The 19,293-nt window shown below is 39.7% G+C and overlaps 1 protein-coding gene across 6 annotated transcripts in view; it reads right to left on the bottom strand.

Moving 5' to 3' along the window:
- The window catches only part of SPIN1 (spindlin 1), a 119,334-nt gene that overhangs the window by 43,465 nt on the left and 56,576 nt on the right, over positions 1-19,293 (bottom strand). For 5 of the 6 annotated variants that reach the window (XM_044003720.1, XM_044003730.1, XM_044003711.1 and 2 more), the window contains exon 2: positions 14,674-14,882. In XM_044003720.1, coding sequence (XP_043859655.1) covers positions 14,674-14,725 — 52 coding nt within the window. In that variant the 5' untranslated portion in view covers positions 14,726-14,882. Of the gene's footprint in view, positions 1-9,146; positions 9,309-14,673; positions 14,883-19,293 lie in introns of all 6 variants that reach the window. The other variant, XM_044003758.1, reaches the window with a different exon arrangement.

The following is a 19,293-nucleotide window of genomic DNA, read 5'->3' as shown; positions in this document are numbered from 1 at the left end:
CTCTGATCAGTTTATTATTTTTGTAGGAGACAGGCAAATAAAAAAGTATATTTAATGTTTGACAAGGTCATTGGAAATGAATAAGATCAGGAACTGAGGGTTGAGTATTTGAGTATCATTGTTTGCTCAAGTCCCCTGATATTAGGGCAGGAATTGAAGAGAAAAATTATACACAGGGCAGTAAACTCATAGAAGAAAGGAATGTCCCAGAAGATGGTAGACAATAACTCCCAGAATTTTGATTGAGTGGAATTACATGAATCTCAGAGATTACTGAGTGAGAGTAGAAAACCTGGAAGTACAAAAGGGGAGCAAGAAATATTCTCACTCTAACCCCCATCACCAGTTGTAGTCCGGGGGAATGGCAGAGATAAACAGGAAGTCCAGTTAGATTATATCATCAGTGAGAAACAGAATATGGAAAGAGTGGGCAAGGAAAAGATTTAAGATGAAAGTGTCATGGGAGGATTATGGGCCCCCGGTCATCCCAACAATTCTCTGGGGAGTTCAAGGAACTTTTTCCTTGAAACCTCAGGGGTTTTTCCCTTGAAATCAAGTAGGTCTCTCCTTGAACACAATCAAGGACAAACACACACACACACACACACACACACACACACGCAGGCACGCATGCACCTAACGGAGATCGAACTGAGCATGCTCCAGGACCATCACCCTAATTTCCAGTTATCCTAAGCATCTGGATGAGGTAATCCAGGAGAAGACCACCTGGAACTGCCCATCAGCAGACTTCTTAGACCCATCAAGACAAAGTTGACACCCACCACCAGATCGCTCACAAGGGATTCCTCCTACCCCAGCCCCTCACCCAGTAAGAGACTCTTACCCACCCCATCTAAACCCTATAAAATGGCACCCCACAAGTTAGCGGGGCGGGGGGTGGGGGGGGCGCACCATTTTGTTCTGGCAAAACCTTCCTCCCGGCTGGTTTCTCTTGTACCCCCAATAAACCTGTTTTCTTATTCCTAATTAGGTCTTGTGCAAGAGTATAATTCTTTACAGAGGAATCCTAAGGACCCACGTGCTTTCTCCTATTGATTTCTCCCCCATATCATTTGGCGCCCAAACAGGGACATGGGAATTTCCTCTTTCCTCTTAGCACACAAAACTGGGGGGTGGGAACCTCCCTTATGGGTTTCCTTTCTCCCTCTCCCGCCTGACAACCTCCCATTTGAGTCACAGAGAGGTAGAGAGAGGGTCAGCTTTCGCACGCGACAGTGGTGGGCAGCCTGAGTCTCCCTCCCTCACCGAAAGCTCAAACAGACGTCTGGACCACGCTTGGCACACAACCTGGAGGTAAGGCCCTACCTTCTGGGTTTCTCTTCTCCCTCTCCCGCCTGACTCAACCTCCCGTTTGAGTCACAGAGAGGTAGAGACAGTCAGTGTCTGCACGCCAGCAGAGAGCAGCCTGGGCCTCCTAGATGTCCGAACCACGCTCGGACCCTCAGACTACACGTTTCTGGGTAAGAACATTTATGCTTCTGTGTCTATCCCTTACCAGCGCTCTGCTCTAGGTTCAGACTATTCTCTTTAGACAGTAGTTATGGGACAGAAAGGGAGTGTTCCAAAAAATTCACCTCTAGGGTGCATTCTAAGAAATTGGACTAGACTGGAACTTAAAAACCTGAGAAAGAGATGTATGATACATTTTTGTAATGATTTATGGCCACATTATCCTCTAGAAAGTGAAGGAAATTGGCCTGTACACGGCACCCTTAATTATAATACCATCTTGCAATTGGACAAGTTTTGCAAGCGTGAAGGGAGATGGACAGAGATTCCATACATATCGGCTTTTATGAGTTTGAGCCAGAAGTCAAAGGGAAAAGATGAGGTCCCCTTGCCGGTTGAGAATCACCACAAGGCCAAGCAATTCGCTAACTCTTTGGGCACCTACTCTGAGACCTCAGCCTCCCCTCCTCCTCAAACTCATTCCCTACCTGTTTCTCATTCCACTCCTTCTCCGCCTGCTTCAGTACCTATGGGTCATCCACAGTCATATCACTCTATGACTGAGACCTCTCCTTGCCCACCGGCTGATCTCAGAACCAATTCCCTGTGCCACACAGGGAGTGGATATCAGTCTCCTTCTATCCTGCTCTACCCCATTTACAATCTGGGGGAACTCCAATATGTTCCCATTTCTCCTGTTTTTTCCATTCAGCCGACCCCATCTGCTTTACCTAATCTGCAGTCACCTACGGCTATCTCCCTTTCCCCATCTCCACCCATGCTGCAGCCAAAGACTGTTTCCCCTCCCCCACTGGGCCCTTCGCCCAATCCTCTGTCTCCACCTGAGCTATCTCCCCCACCCAGGTCCTTACCAGTGTCTCCCACTGCTTCCCTGCTTCCATTAAGGTAATTTCCCATTGGGAAGGGCACAGCATTAAGGCATGCCCCTTTTTCTATAAGCAGGTTATCTCAGATTAAAGAGAAATTGGGGAGTTACTCTGAAAACCCCACAAAGTTCATAAATGGCTTTAAGTCTGTGACACTGGAATTTGACCTTTCCTGGACCGATCTGCAAATTATTCTTGCCAGCAGTTGTACCCCTGACGAGAAAAAACAGATTTGGGACCTGGCGGTACAAGTTGAGGATGAACACTCGCAGGTTGGAAATTGGGTTGGGGTCCCTGAATTTACAGCTGTCCCGGTCGTTGAACCGAGATGGAACTATGATAACAGGGAAGACAGAGCTCATAGAAATCACATGGTCACCTGCCTGGTTGAGGGAATGAGAAGGGGGGGTTAAGAAACAAGTCAATTATGGAAAGGTGAGGGAGGTAACACAGGGGTCTGATGAAAATCCTGCTGTCTTCATGAGCCACTTAGCGGACTCTCTGAAGAAATATACCAACCTAGACCCCCAAAGAGATGTAGGAATAACTGTCCTCAATATTCATTTTATCAGCCAGTCTGCTCCTGACATTAGGAGAGAACTCCAGAAGTTAGACTGGGGTCCCCAGATCCCATCCTCACAACTCCTTGACATTGCTTTTAAGATTTTTAATAACAGGGACCTTGCAGTAGCCAAAGAGAGAGAAAAGATGGCTCATGCCCGCTCCATAGACCAAGCTTCTATAATAGCAGCAGCCATCACCACATCTGCTACCAGCAGAACTCTGGCTGGCCGAGATTCTGGCAGCTGCAGTAAACCGGAACACAGAAGTGGGGACGCCGCACGAAGGTGAGGCCTGCCCTCCTACCTCTTTGTCCCCAGGGCAGCACCCAAGAGATCGGCTTAGCGAAAATCCAGGGCTCTGCAGCTTGCTCTCCTGGCCAGCACCTTGTCAGGCCCATGGCCAAGCTGGACATAGGAGGTAAGCCTAGGAATGGTTTTGGGGCGACCTCTGTCTTACTCTCTGGTTCAGGTCCTAGCATGTAATCAAGGCACAAAGTGGGGATGGGATAAAAGGACCCTAAATGTAGACTTAACTTTGGTAAAGCAGGCCACACCCAGTCCTGCATTCAGCTTTTCCAGCTCTCCTGATATGATAAAGTCCCTTTTCGTTTTTGCTCTGGTCAGTTTTAATTTTTTGTTTAAGTCTGTTCCATCTAGGCTCAAGGATTCATGGCAGATACCCATTGTGCCTATGTGTTGACTCTGGACTCTCTGGGCCCCTCACAGCTCTCCCCACTCCAGGCCTTCTGCACTTCTCTCCCCTCCCCCTCCCTTGCACCGAGATTTCTTCGACCCCGGTCAGCATGAAGCAGTTTCAGAAGAATCTTCGTCCCCTTTCCTTATATATAGAGAAGTGGGAAATGTCATGGGGTGCAGAGAGATAAACAGAACCAAATCTGACTGAGCTAGCTTTGGATTCCCACCCTTCATTCTGGTCTCTCTTACCCTGGGGAGATAAATTTAGGTATGGCTGCAGCCTTTGTGTTCTGAAGAGGGATCCGTAGCCACCCCTCACCCAATTCCTCTAGTCACTACCAGTGGGGGATGGTCCTCCACTCCTCACCCAATTCCCCCAGCTACCACCAGTGGGGGATGGTCCACCTTCACTAAAGGAACTTTCCACAGGCAGATGGTCCACCCCCATCAGTCCTCTATAAAAGTACCTTCCAGTCTCCTGTTCGAGGAGATTTGGTACCTCTGAGCCATGTGCTTTATGCCAATCTCCCCATGAAAAGTCCAAGGATTTCTTTCATGGTTTCCCTCCCCCCACCCTTCCCTTCCCTTGCTCCTAAATAAACTATCACCTTATTCTAACTACGTTTTGTGTGCAAGAGGGTGTAATTCTTTAAAGAGGAATTCCTAAGAACCCCATCCCCTAACAAACCCCGTACCCCACTTCCCCCCATATCAAAAGTGTGTTACCTATGAAGCAGGTGTTCCAGACAGGAAAGGGGAAGTGGTAAGTAGCTTTAGAATGGCACACTGGGATTGGTTCAAGGAATGAAAACAAGGAATAATGCTGTGGGGGACAGATCAAGGTCTGAATGATCATAGCTGGAAGTTTGGAACCACTGGAATGCAGGAGAATTACAACGGAGGAGCTAATTAAGGAATGAGTAGCAATTCATTGAGCAAAAAGGTATAGACTCAGGGTTATTTTCTCTAGTATTAGGCAGGTCAGGTGAGCGAATCAGAGTAGGGAATTGAAGGAATGGCTTAATTCCCCAAGGGCAGAAGACCAACCAGAGAGACTGAATGAAATGGTTTACATTTGTCCTAGTGAAAGGGAAGAATCTAGGGTTCAAAGGAATAGTAGTTCTCTCCCTCAGAGAGGGTAGAAAAGAGGCAGGAGACTCAGTGACCAGATCCAGTTTTCTCTCTGTACCCTAAAGGCAGGACACTGGTGTTTCATGGAATGAGTTTTCTCCTACAGGAGGAGGCAGGAAACCAGGAAGGAGGGGAAGGGGAAGGGAAAGGGGGAGGAAAGAGAGATGGTGCTACAAAGACAAAGTGCATTAATGACTGTGATACAGACAAAAGGCATCAATTATACCTATTTGTTCTTTTCAAAAAGATCTATTGAGAAGCACCAGCTTCTTCTTACATTAAGGTGAATGACTATAATCTATGTTCTTCTAACACTGCTCAATACTAAAGGAATTAAATAGTGTCTTTTTAGGTAGTAGAGCAGAGAGGAAATATTGGAGAATAGGATATTTTAGAAGAGAGAAGGCCTAAATAGGAAATCATAGGTTTTCAAGGAAGCATGAAGATATTGGGAATCTGTAAATGGGAGGAGGGAGTCAGACAGGGGCTTGATAGACAAAAGAATAACAGAAGGAAGAAAGTGGGAAGGTATTCACTGAGGGTATGGTACTCACTCAGTTGGCACAGCAGGCAGCTAGGTGGCATAGTGGATAGAGTGCTGGGCATGAAGTCAAGAAGACTGATCTTCCTGAGTTCAAACCTAGCCTCAGTCATTACTAGTTGTGTGACCTTGGGCAAGTCACTTAACCCTGTTTGCCTCAGTTCCTCATTTGTAAAATGAGCTAGAAAAGAAAATGGGAAAACCACTCCATTATCTCCAAGAAAACCTCAAACGGGGCCACGAATAGTTGAACATGACTGAAAAATGACTGAATGACAAGAAGGTCTTTCAAGCATGGTACACTTCTCAAAAAGCTTCCTAGCCCCAGAATTCCATAAATGAAAGCACTGACTTTCATATAGGATGAGGGCTTGAACTTCTGGGTTGCAATGGATTCATTCATACCAGACTATTGCTTTCCCCCTTGTCCTATGGAATTGGTAATCAAATGAAAATATCAACACTACTGTCCTGACATTATCTTAGGTCACTATCTACTTGCCCTAGAACTTCAGGAGACTCATGCTTTCTCAGTAACAGACTGCCTAAAAGCTCCTTTCTCTGTTGATTAACTCCCTGCTCCCTCATACCCACTGATCTGGTGTCCCCATCACATCTCCCATACCCTTCCAGTGTGCCTTCTGGAACCTTTCATTAACTACTGTTAACAAGTTACCCTTTCACATTACACCTTTCTCTGTAAATTATTTTGTATACATTTTGTATTTGCTTAGATATGCATATGTTGTTGCCTCCATGCCCTTTGCTGACACTCCCTCTACCCCGATATAAGCTGCTTCAGGACAAGAATTATTTCATTTTGTCTTTGTATTCCTATCATCTAGCACAACACCTGGCACATACTTAATAAATGCTTTTTTAACTGAACTTAAAGTATCAAAACCAAATTAAGCTACTTTATAGTTTTCCCTTTAACTCGGTCTCTGTGTGTGTGTATCTCTATATATATAATGTACACACACACACACACACATATACATATACATATATATGTTGAAAGTGATGTAGGAAGTGAAAAAACAGTTAACAGAAAAACCTAAGACCCAAGCTTTAATTCAGGTATTAGCTCCAAAAGGGACCCCAGTTAATGGATAACTTACAAGTCAGCATACTAGGTCCTTGTATGCACAGAAATCAGTGCCCATAACAGGAACAGAGGGAGAGAGGCCATGGTGACCTTAGACTAAATGACAAGGGTATAGAAATTCTAATGAAAAAATGGAGATATTTTGAAACTAGCCATGGGAATCAGAAAGAGACACGTGCAGAAAAAGCCAAATTTGTCCCCAGATTCACCTTATGACGCGTAAACCCCCAAAACACACCTCCACTGAAAAGGGTACCCACCTCAGGGATTGGCTTAGGACCCCAGGAATTCCAAATTAGGATAAATCCTCCCCTGAAACACCCCAAGGTGGAGAATATTATAATGAGACTGAATCAATTTATCTATACTATAACTGTCTTTCCTTAAGGTTTGAAAAGGGCTTTCCACATATCTATCAATCAGTAAGCATTAAAGTACCTACTCCTTACCAGGCACTGTATAAAAACCCTAGGGATACAATGACCACAAAAATGGAAAAAAAATTGCTGCCCTCATAAGAACTCACAGTCTATTGGGGGTGGCATTATAGGTGTGTATGCAAATACACACATGCACATGCACGTAAACATGTAGATGGGTATACAAAATAAATATTCTATCTGGGGGTAGGAAAGGTACTAGAAACTGAGGGGTGCTAGAAGACTGCTACTATTGATATCACTGTTTTACAGATGGGTAAACTGAAGTTCTGAGTATTTAAGCCACTTAAACAATGGTAGTGTAGGCAATTTTCAAACCTAGGTTCCAGGTCCAATGACTAAGACAACCCTTTGTGACAGGATTAAGTAGGAAAGGGAGTTGTTGGTTTGTTGACTCTTTTAATAAAGTTAACATTCTTGAGATAAGCCAACACTTATTAACACTCCTAAATAGTCCCCAAAATATGAAGCAAAAAGCAGATTTTTTTTCAAATGAAAATATTTTGGGAGTTGAGCATAGGCATAATCATGTGGCATTTAAAAAGGCCTGATAGACAATTTCTGAGTAATTTAATCATTTTTAAAATATTGTCAGCATTTTAAGCCATCTCTCTCTTAGACTAAAGACAATCGTGGCTCAAGACTTACATGTTCTTTTGAAAAAGGAGTGTTCAAAAAGGTGGCAATCAACTGATTGGCTAACAATTTATAAGAGGTAGACTGTACAAAGAGAAATGGACTTACTCCAATGATGAGCTGAAAGTGACATCATGTCACCCTTGGACAGAGAGAATATCTTTATACCAGACCACCCACAGACTTGGGCAATTTAGAAAAAAGGGTCTGTCTCTACCCAAGCTTGGCCGAATGGAATTCACAATAGACTTGTGTGTTTGGGTGGGGTTGGATGGAGAAGGTAAACTCTACCTTCAGAGACTGAGGTCTTAAAATAAGGATAGAGAAAAGGGGAACTCTGAATTTCCCCAAATCATTAGTTATTAAAAATCACTTATCTCACTTATACTTCTTTTGTTGCTCTCCAAGGCAAACCAAATGATAATTCATTTGACAGATGAAGAAATTAAATTACAGCAAAGCCCAGTGATTATTTCTAAGATTTAGGGACAGATTACAAATAAAACAAACATCTTAAGTCTACTCATGTGATATCCTAAATGATTTTGCCAGCAGCTCTAAATGTCTCAGTCCTATTTGAATGGATTCTCTAAATGCCTTAAAAAGTTATTTTCCTTTGATACTACCATCCCATAAAGAACATAAATGCATAAGATCCATCATAATTATTTTAACAATGACAATTATACTTCAACTTGAGAAAGGTACAAGGTTGGGGGGAGTCCATTTTCTCAATACACAAAGAAAAATGCTTGTCAACATACACAATTTTAAAAAGTGCATTTAGATCTCTTAGGAGACTCTCTAGTATGAGGTGGACAAAATAGACCTGTCCTCTCCCTCCTAAACCCCCCCCATAGGGCCAACAAATACTCCCATCTCAAAGTTCCTGGCACTTGTAACTATAATAGAAACACCAAATACTACAATAATCAGATATAATTAAGACCTACTCTAGATATTTTATTAAAACTAATTAATTTCCTTAAGTTGTTACCCAGATTCATGCAATAACTTTGAAAAAACAAATATACAACAACAACACCACTTCCCTAACTCAATTATTCCCAAGAATCCCTTGGAATTTTGCTTGACTTTTTGATGTTCACAACCTACAAACCTAATCTCTAGGTAATCCCCACAATTCTATTCATCTTCCATTTCTAGGACTTCCAAATACTTCTGGACAAAATGATCTCAACTACTATAAATTATGAAATGTACCCTCAACTTGCATCCAGAATAAACATGGTGTTCAATGGAGAGACTGATAGACTTGGGAGTCACAAGACCTGGGTTTCAACCCCGCTTCAGCCATTTACTAGCTGGTTAACCCCAAGGAACCTCTCTGAACTTCAGTTTCCATCTATGCAAAATGGAAATAATATAACCTATAGCAGCTCCGGTTTTTGTGTAGCTCAAATGAAATCATGTGTAAAAGCTATGCAAATATGTTATATGTATATATAAAGCATGCAAATTATGTCAGCCCAGCCTGCCCCCTCAAATCCTTTAACTTCATGTTAATAGCTAATTAGGTTGTAATCTAAATTGTAATCTTAAAAAACAAAAGTTCCTTCACTGGGAAAACAAGACAAAACAATTTCTCACAAGTATTATTAGACCATTATTGCAAATTAATGCAAACTTCTCCCTGATGTCCGCACTTACTAAAGTAAGCTCTTTAGTTCTTGGTTTTCTTCTTAGTAGTTCCCCTGGTGAACTGCTGTGTCAAGTTCCTTTTGATATCTTCCACAATAGAAAGTAAGCTCCTGAAGGAAATGGGATGATTTTGATCCTTATGTTTTTATCTCTCCCACTTTAGCGCATTGCCTAGAATACAGTAGATGCTTAATAAGCACTTGTTGAGTTAAACTGAAATTCACTTCCTAAATTAATCTTGCCTTTTGTACCTTTTTAGGACTTGTTTCCTTGACTTGCACACCCAATTTCCTTTTTCTACTCTCATACTAACTTCTTACCTCATCTTCTCAACTACTAAAATACCTCCTAGAGCTTCAAGCTCTGACCCTAATGGTGTTCCTCCTCTAGTACGGAGACAGCTTTCCTGTTATTCTCCTCAGTTCTGTCTCTGACCATGACACCCCTGATCTTCCTGCTCCTATTACTTACAGTCTCTAGCTCTGACCCAGACTTTTTTGCTTCTCCCCCTCAGCTCTCTGCTTTCTCCTACTTCTCCGCTACTCTCTTTCAACTCTGTCCCTTCTCTTTCTCCCTCCTTTCAGCTCTGGCTCTAAGTCTTCTTCAAAAGATTCCCTTCACTTCCTTCAGCTTATCAATTCCTCTCAAATTTTCTCTCCCAAATTCAACCTGCAGTTTTCTTTGAAAACCCTTTAAATCATTTCTACAAACATTTGTTCTCTTTTCAGCTCTTGTACCTTTCTCTTGTTCCCTCTCCAACAAAATCCAGAAGAATTGATAAGCTAAATAGTATCTAGAAGAGGATAATTAAGATGGTGAAGAGCCACTAGTTCATGCCATACAAGTATGAGTTGAAGGAACCAGGTATATTTAGTATGGAGAAGAAATTATTTAGTGATACATAATAACTATCTCTAATTCTCTGAAGAGGGAGTAGACTTCTTTCTTTCTTAGACCTAGAAGGTAAAACTAGGATTAACGAATGAAGACTGCAAAGAGGCAAATTTAAGTTGACACGAGAAAAAAAATTTAAGCAAGAACCCACATGACATAATTGATATAGTATAAACCAGTCTAGAAAAATAAATTAAAATTCAACTTCTGACAGTAATTGATGAAGTGGCACTTAGCAAGTCATAAAGCGATTAGAATTTGTACAGCAGGTACCAACCTTAATGTATGGAGAGTTTCATCATATAGTATTTCCCTATAAAAATGAAATCTCAGGTCTGGGCCAACAAAGCCCCTCAGGTAAAGTAAAGATAACCATGTCCTATAGAAAATAGAACTCTCTTGGATACAGTTTGAACTGGTGACCATTGAGTTCCTTTCAAACTCTGAAATTCTATGTCTATAATTCTGAGACAGGAGAACTCAAAGTGATACACTGAACCATTTGTCACTACTAAAAAGGAGTTTACATTCTATGGAGAAATCAAGGCTAAGGGAGAGGAAGTTATTTGTCCAAGGTCACAGAGTCAGTATTAAATAGAAGAATTAAGATTCAAACTTGAGTCCTCAGACTCCAGATCCAACAATCTCCCTTTTACAACAAGTGGCCAGTAGCAAACCTTTATCTCCCAAAGTGAAACAGCATCTTCTGAAGCAGTCTCCATTTTTACCAAAAAAGACATATCAGTATATGGAAACAGTATGTAGCTTCCTAAAACTTTTTCCATTTGTGACCCCTTTTTTTGCCCTAGAAATTTTGACAGACACCAGGTATATAGCTATGTAAAATAGGTATACATAATGCCAAATTTTTCTGACCCCATATTCAGTTTCCCTATCTCATATGGGGTCATGACCCACAGTTTAAGAACCTTTGGTCTAGAATCGTGTCAAAAAAAAAAAAAAAGACAGAGAGAAATGGATCCCTGTGGGGTTATATTGGCTTAGAAAACCACAAATTAACATCATCTATGTTGTATTGTTTTTTAAATTTATTTCGTTAAACATTTTCCAATTACATTTTAGTCTGGTTTACAGTTTACCTAAGAGTTTAGTTTTGGGGCAGCTAGGTGATGCAGTGGACAGAGCACCGGCCCTGGAGTCAGGAGTACCTGAGTTCAAATCCAGCCTCAGACACTTGACACTTACTAGCTGTGTGACCCTGGGCAAGTCACTTAACCCCAACTGCCTCACTTTAAAAAAAAAAAGAGTTTAGAGTTTTGCCTATGTTCATGAGGGCCTTGAGTTTGACCAATCTATTCTAGAGCACTCAAGTCCAATCTTATAAAAACAAAAAAGTGGAGTGTGAAGTGTGCTATATGTTTCAATTGTGACAATTAATGAAGTGTGTGTATATATATATATATATATATATATAGCACACTTTATTTTTCTATTAAAAGTTTTTATAGTTTTTTAACTTAAAAGGTTAGTCACAAATAACAAACCCCCACTGACACTGTACTTAACAAAAACGTGATGCATTCTGCCTAGAGAAGTACTAAAATTATTATCTCACCTCACAGGCTTTATTAAAAGCTCACCTCATAGGCTTCCCCAAAAGATCTGATGGGGCAAATCAACTTAATGAGCTTTAAGGAAAAATTGTACTTAGGCGGCAGCTAGGTGGTGCAGTGAATAAAGTCCCAGCCCTGGATTCAGGAGGACCTGAGTTCAAATCCACTTGACACTAACTAGCTGTGTGACCTTGGGCAAGTCACTTAACTTTCATTGCCCAGCCAAAAAACAAAACCAAAAACAAAGGTTCCTTAGGGATCATCCAGTTCAACCCCGTCATTTACAATCACAGACTCTGAGGCCCTCATATCACAGACTGGGGTGGGATGGGAATAGGGGGCAGGGAGAATGGGAAGAAAATTTGACCAGAGGCAAAGAATGAGAAGTAAAGAAGAGGGGAAAATGTTGCCCTGATGAAATTTTCTGTATGTTGTTTTCATTGTTTATATGTGTTTTTATAAAGAGTTCTTTATATATCTCTATGTTTTGAGAAATATACTAACCACTCCCTCCATTCAGGTTAATCTAGTTTTTAATCCTTAAAGACACTGAGTCATTCCTCAAGACTTGGTTGGCTCAGGGGACTAAGGGTTCAGACTGCTGACATCATCACTTCCCATCACCTTAGTACAAAACAGCCACAAGGAGCTTGAAGGGTCCTCAGCTACTTGGCTACTGGATCAAGATGGGAACTTAATGTGGCTGCATTAATCTGAGCTGTTCTCAATGCCGATCCATGCTGATTATCCTTCTTCGGTTAAGGCTAAGTAAATCTCTTTTTGATTACAGTCGACACTAGTATCTCATTTTGTTCCATTATCAAACCTGAACTACCGGGGGTCTGGGCCTGGCCTGAGTCTAGGCCAGCCCAGAACAACTGGCACTATCAACTAGATCTGAACATAATGAGCTCCTTGAAGTGGAAGATGAGCAAGGAAAGGGAAAGTGGGCACTTAGATTGCTTTTAATGTTCCTGTAGCCCTTTTGGTGATGTCTCTAGAGATGGTATTTGCTTACTGAGATGCACTGAATAGGGCTTGATTTGAAGTCAGGAAGCCTTCAATTCAAATTCTACATTACTTCTTAGCTGTGTGACCCTCAATTTGTAAATAAATCACTGAGAAGATCAAATAATTGATTTTTCTATTTGATTCCATTTTGTAATTGATTCTATTCAGTTACTGCCCAGAGACACATTTCTTTGCCTCTAAGTTGAGAAGTTAATGAGTCCAGAAGTTGTTTTCCCTCTGAGTTTAAAATTCATTGTTCTATAAATCACCTTAACTCAGAGAAATATGGTATCTCTATACACCCTTGCATATCCATGTACAATTAAGTGAGATTTTTTAAAGCCTTATGGAATTCCTCATTTGGGAAGCTAGGTAGGCACAGTAGAGAAGAGTGCTGGGCCTGAAGTCTGGAAGACTCATCTTACTGAGTTCAAATCTGACCTCAGATACTATCTGTGTGACCCTGAGCAAATCACTTAACTCTGTGTGCCTCAGTTATTCATCTGCAAAATGATCTAGAGAACAAAATGGCAAACCACTCCAGTATCTTTGCCAAGAAAACTCCGATAGGGTCTCAAAGAGTTGGACATGACCGAAAAATGACTAAACAACTTCCTCATCAGAAGGATAAAATGAAATAATATTTGTAAAGAGCTTTGTAAACCTTAAAGTACTATATAAATGCTAGTGATTAGCAATTATTACTGTGAAATACATCCTAATCCTGGGAAATTAGAGAGTAAATTGCTTACGACTATTCAACAAGAAGAAAATGTGAATATGCTCTACAAACTTTTAAGTACTTGGAGAGACAGAAGATAATTTTGATAAACTATTTTAGCTTTGTTGAGCACTCCATGATGAGAATTTAAACCTCCTCCTATGTCTATTTGGGAGACAGTCTTTTCAGAACTCAGTTTATCTTCAAAGCAGTCTGAAGACACTGACAGAAGTAAAGGAGAAGGAGAAAGAAAAGTTTCCCCCTTCATTAGACATTTAAAAACTCTGAGGAGGAATAGTTGCTGAGACCTGATACCTTTGTATTACAATAGGTCACCATCACCCAGTTGCTTTGGGGGAAGGATGGGAAGCACTTCCTTAAAAAGACCCCTCCTCTAAGCTTTAAGGGAATCACATAAAGTATAAACTGTTAGGTTTTGAATGGCTTTATGGCTTTTTGGAAATAACAATGCAGCTGAAGGAGCTATCCTCAGTCCTATGATTTTAAATAGACATAGACAGCTATTGAAAGATGACAAGAGAACACAATGAGAGAATGCAAACCAAAAATCCTTTGAAGGGAGCCCAAAAGAAATGGCTACTGTGTGTACACAGGAAATAGAGCCCAGGATTTTTTGGGTATGTGTGTGAGACTTTGTGTCCTTCTCCCAGAAAAAGAAGGCATAATTATTTCCCACCAATTGGTGTTTACCAAAAAAATTTACCAAATTTACCAAATGAAAATAATCAAACATATATTCCCTCACAACAATCATCCTGGTATAACTGCACTCACTTTATTTTCTTTCTAAACTTCTAGAGTCTTAGACGAAGTATTTTCATGCCGCACTGACCCACTTCACACTTTCCTTTCCATTTTATGTACTCTCTCTCTCTCTCTCTCTGTTATCCAAATAATGGCACTCTACCTCTGGTTACTTCATTCTACTACATATTAAGTATCCTACTATGTGAACAGCAGTATGCAAAGTTCAAAGTGGATTGTAAAAGAAACATAAAATACAATTCTATACTCCATGGGCTACTTCAAGGTCCCCTCTAAACTTTATCACCCAGCAGTGTGGGAACAATGAGTACTGGCTGAGACACATCTGGAATATTATATTTCTGACTTATTCTGAAATTCAAGAACTTTAAGAGTAACAACTCAATGGGTAATTTTAAATCTACTATTCCATTGTGTCTTAAAACAAAAAATTTATATAGTACCTAAAAGATAAAACTGAAGGCCTATAGAAATCTGATTAACCATAAATAAAGTATATTATATGTAGCACTCAATGCAACTCAGAAACCATAAACACAAACTGTCTTACCTGCATCAGCTCTGGATCGCTGACCTGCTGTTTTTCCAAATGGGGTCTTCATTCATCTGTGTTTAAGTGAGCAGCAAAGCTGCCAGACTAGGGTGAAAATCCAATACTTTGTAATTTTTTTCTCCTGAATTTTGATGTTCTTATTAATCCACCATCCAAGCGTGAATTTCTTCTCCAAGCTCAGAAGAAATACTTGAAATTATAACACTCTGTAAAAACAATAAAAGAATAATTCATTACCTAGGGCCAAAAAAAAAAAAAAAAAAAGCAAAAGTAACACAAACGGTCCAAAAGATATAACATCAGATTTAAAATAAAATTATAAGACTATTGGGGCAGCCAGGTGGCGCAGTGGATAGAAGCACCAGCCCTGGAGTCAAGAGGACCTGAGTTCAAATTCAACCTAGGATTTCTAATTTAGTGTTTAAATGGGGTTTAGTTTGTTCTTTTTTTTAACTGCATACCAAAGTCTGCTCTTTCTCTACATGTGTAGTCATGCAAAACATCTCCAAATTAGTTATGTTGTGAAAGAAAAGACCAAAAAAAAAACCCTCATGAAAAATAAGTTTAAAAAATCATACTTAATATGTGTATTCAGACACCGCCAATTCTTTCTCTGGGTTTGTTTAGCATTTTTCATCATAGGTCCTTCAGAGTTGTCTTGGATCATTGTATTGCTGAAAATAACTAAGTCGTTCACAGGTGATCATCTTACAATATTGCTTTTACTTTGTGCATAGCACATTTCACTTTGCATCAACTCATTCGCGTCTTTTCAGCTTTTTCTGAGAGCATCCTGCTCATCATTTCTTATAGCTGTCATTCTCTTTAAAGAAACTGTTTCTATGATTTGTTCTTTAATCCATTCATTCTTTAAGATTAGGTTGTTTCATCTCCAATTAATTTTTAATTTATGCTTCCATGGTCCCTGAAATATAATATTTATTGAACTGTGATCTGAAAAGGCTAATTTTAATATTTCTGCTTTTCACTATAAAATGTTTATGAACTAATAAATGGTCAATCTTTGTAAAGGCACCAGGAACCACTGAGACAAAGATGTAGTCCTTTCTATTTCACTCAGTTCTCTCTAGATAGCTATCATATTTAGCTTATCTAAAATTCTATTCAGTTCCTTGACTTCTTTCTTACTTATTTTTTGGTTAGATTTATCTAGTTCTGAGAGGGGAATATTAAAGCCATCCATTATTAAAGTACTACTATCTATCTCTACCTATAATTCAATTTAACTTTTCTTTTAAAATTTAGATGCTAGAGGGGCAGCTAGGTGGCACAATGGATAGAGCACTGGCCCTGGATTCAGGAGTACCTGAGTTCAAATACGGCCTCAGACATTTTTCACTTACTAGCTGTGTGACCCTAGGCAAGTCACTTAACCCCCACTGCCTCACCAAAATAATAATAATAATAATAACAATTTAGATACTAGAGTATTTGGTGCATATAGGTTCAGAATTGATATTGTTTCATTAGCATAAATTTTAAAACAACTTTTTAATAAAAAATGTTATCAGACAGCATCTTCTCATACTACAGAGAAATCTTTTATGAAAGGAAGAGTCAATTGATGTGGCAAACTTCATTGTCTTTATTTTAAGAAATTGTCACAGCCACCCCAACCTTCAGCAACCACCACCCTGATCAGTCAGCAGCCATCAACATGTCACAACCCTCCACTAGCAAAAAGATTATAATTCACCGAAGGATCAGATGATGGTTAGCATTTCTTTTTTTGCACTAAAGTATCTTTAATCTAAGGTACATACATTTTTTTAGATATAATACTATTGCATACTTAGTAGACTATAATATAGCATAAATATAACTTTTATATGGCCTGGGAAACCGAAAAATTCATTGATTTGGCTTTAGTGCAGTGATCTGGACCACACCATCAATATCTACATGGTATGCTGTATATTCGGCCCAAGAGGATAATACATACTAGGTAAAACAATTGAGATTTCCAGCAGTAGTACAAGTTGGCAAAGACAGTCCTGCAATGACCCCCGTTTTTCTTCAGTTAATACCTGATATTGGTATACAAAGGCACAGTAAATTTCAGGACTAGGAAAAATAGCTGCAGCCCCAAAACCATATACCATAGTTCGACGTGCTCTTTCCCTTAAAAGCCAAAAGCTGTACAGGCTGTACCTGAGGGTTATTGGGGCCTCAGATATAGACTACATATGACATAAAGGCAAGCTGAGATGAGTAGACATTTATCACCATGGCCACCACTAGAATGGGAAAGAGATGAGAGGGACCCTTAATATTCTCTTTCCAAAACAGATGGAGAAGAGCAAATGTTTCTTTTAAAACAAACATTTATTATGAGTGGTTTCCTAGTCAATCCAATCCTTACAGTGATTTATAGGAATTTCTTATTGTTTATAGCTGATTACCATACTGAAAAAAATCTTCTATGTAACTTAAATCACTCTTCTTTAGTGTTATTTAATAACAAAATTAAACGACATTTTACCTAGTAGATTCTATCCAATATCTTATAGTTTGATAATTTTTGCTTTGAAATATAGTTGAAAATCTGGCAATGCCAAAGCTCCCTCTTCTTTACTTTCCTGTTAAGATTTAATGTTCTTAAGTTGTGGTATATGAATGTAATGGAATACTATTGTGCTGTAAGAAACAATGAACAGGCAGATTTCAGAAAAACCTGGAAGGACTTACATGAACTGATGCTGAGTGAGATGAGCAAAACAGGAGAACATTGTACACACTACCAATAACACTGTGGGTTGATCAACTGTGATAGACTTGACTTCTCAGGAATACAACGGTCCAAGATAGTTCCAAAGGACTCATGATGGAAAAGGCTCTCCAAATCCAGAAAAAAAGAACTGTGGAACCATACTACTTCGGGGTTTTTTTGTTTTTCTTTTTTGAGGTTTTTCCCTTCTGTTTTAATTCTTTTTTCACAGCATGACTAATGCAGAAATATGTTTAATGTGATTGTACATATATAACCTATATCAGGTTGCTTGTTGTCTTGGGGAGGGGGGAGGAAGGGAGGAAAATTTGAAACTAGAAATCTTATAAAAACAAATGTTGAAAGTCTTCTCTACATGTAGCTAGAAAAATAAAATACTTTTATGATGGGGGAAAAAAGACAATGTTCTACATCTTTTATTTCCCCGGATGATTTTTATTATTTTGCTTAATCCTATGAAGTATACTATTTGGTAGTTTGATTACTATAGCACCTAAATCTACAGAGTAACTTGAGTGGTATTCTTACAGAGAAGTTTCAATTCTTGGTAAACAAAGTGCTGAAACTTGAACTTAAAAAGCGATCCAGATTTAAACACCACCCAAGGCACTTTTTTAGTTTTGTGGCCACAGACAAGTCATTATTACCTTTCTGAGGCCCAAGCAATTCTCTAACATTTATATGGACAAGTTTTCATCTTTCACATTGGAGGGAGTTCCCATGCCTAAAAAACAACAGCAGCCACAGAAGCTAACATTTATATATGCTAGGCAATGTGCTAAGAATTTTAAAATCATTATCTCATTTGATCATCACAACAACCCTGAGAGGCAGGTGCTATTATAATCCCAGTTCTGCAATTGAGGAAACTGGTCGGTCGGTCAATCTGTCTGTCTGTCTGTCTGTCTCTCTCTCTCTCTCTCTCTCTCTCTCTCTCTCTCACACACACACACACACACACACACACACACACACCCACACACCCCTAGTAATTGTCTGAGGACACATGTAAACTCAGGTCTTCCTGTCTGCAAGCCTGGTTGATCGATCCACTGTACCACCTATCTGCCTTATTGATATAACAACTACTTTTACTATATTGCTATTACCCATTCATGAACGCTGAATATCTTTCCAATTACTGACTCCTCTTACTTAAATTAAAACTGTTTTGTAGGGGTCAGCTAGGTGGCACAGTGGATTAAGCACTGGCCTTGGATTCAGGAGTACCTGACTTCAAATCTGGCCTCAGACACTTGACACTAACTAGCTGTGTGACCCTGGGCAAGTCACTTAACCCCCACTGCCCCGCAAAAAAACAAAACAAAAAAACTGTTTTGCAGTTGTAAGACCTATTTGTGTTGGTATACAAGTACCTCAAGATTTATTTCATTTTACTGTCTTAAGTGGAACCGTTCTAGAAACAAATATACACAGCAGTTACTGTTCAAGAACCCCAAGGACTTTTATTCAATAAGGAAAAAAGCTGGAAAGGTATTTGAGGAAAAATAGGTTTAGACCAGCATCTTAAATTGTACTGACTAAAATGTGACAAAGGCAAACAGAGGTACATTTTCTCTGATCAAGAGAACAATTTATTAACAGTGAGTAACTGTTACACAAGATGGACCCTCAATATATCCAGACCGGAATAATCCAATTTTTATTGAGACCCAGGAAAGGAGAGTGTGGCTAGCTGGCAATATCAAAATTGATCATATCTAGGAAATGTAGGTTGGCCTTCAGGTGTAGATGATAATACACATCCCCATCCCTTCAGGTGTAGATGATAATACACACCCCCTAAGGAATGTTCACTGCATTATGGACCTCAACTACCTTTAATAATCTTGGCTAGAAATTCAGAA

The sequence above is a fragment of the Dromiciops gliroides genome, chromosome 1, assembly GCF_019393635.1.
Source record: "Dromiciops gliroides isolate mDroGli1 chromosome 1, mDroGli1.pri, whole genome shotgun sequence".
In the NCBI taxonomy this organism is placed as follows: domain Eukaryota; kingdom Metazoa; phylum Chordata; class Mammalia; order Microbiotheria; family Microbiotheriidae; genus Dromiciops; species Dromiciops gliroides.
Note: the sequence above shows the minus strand (reverse complement) of the source record. Positions and strands in the feature narration are given on the sequence as shown.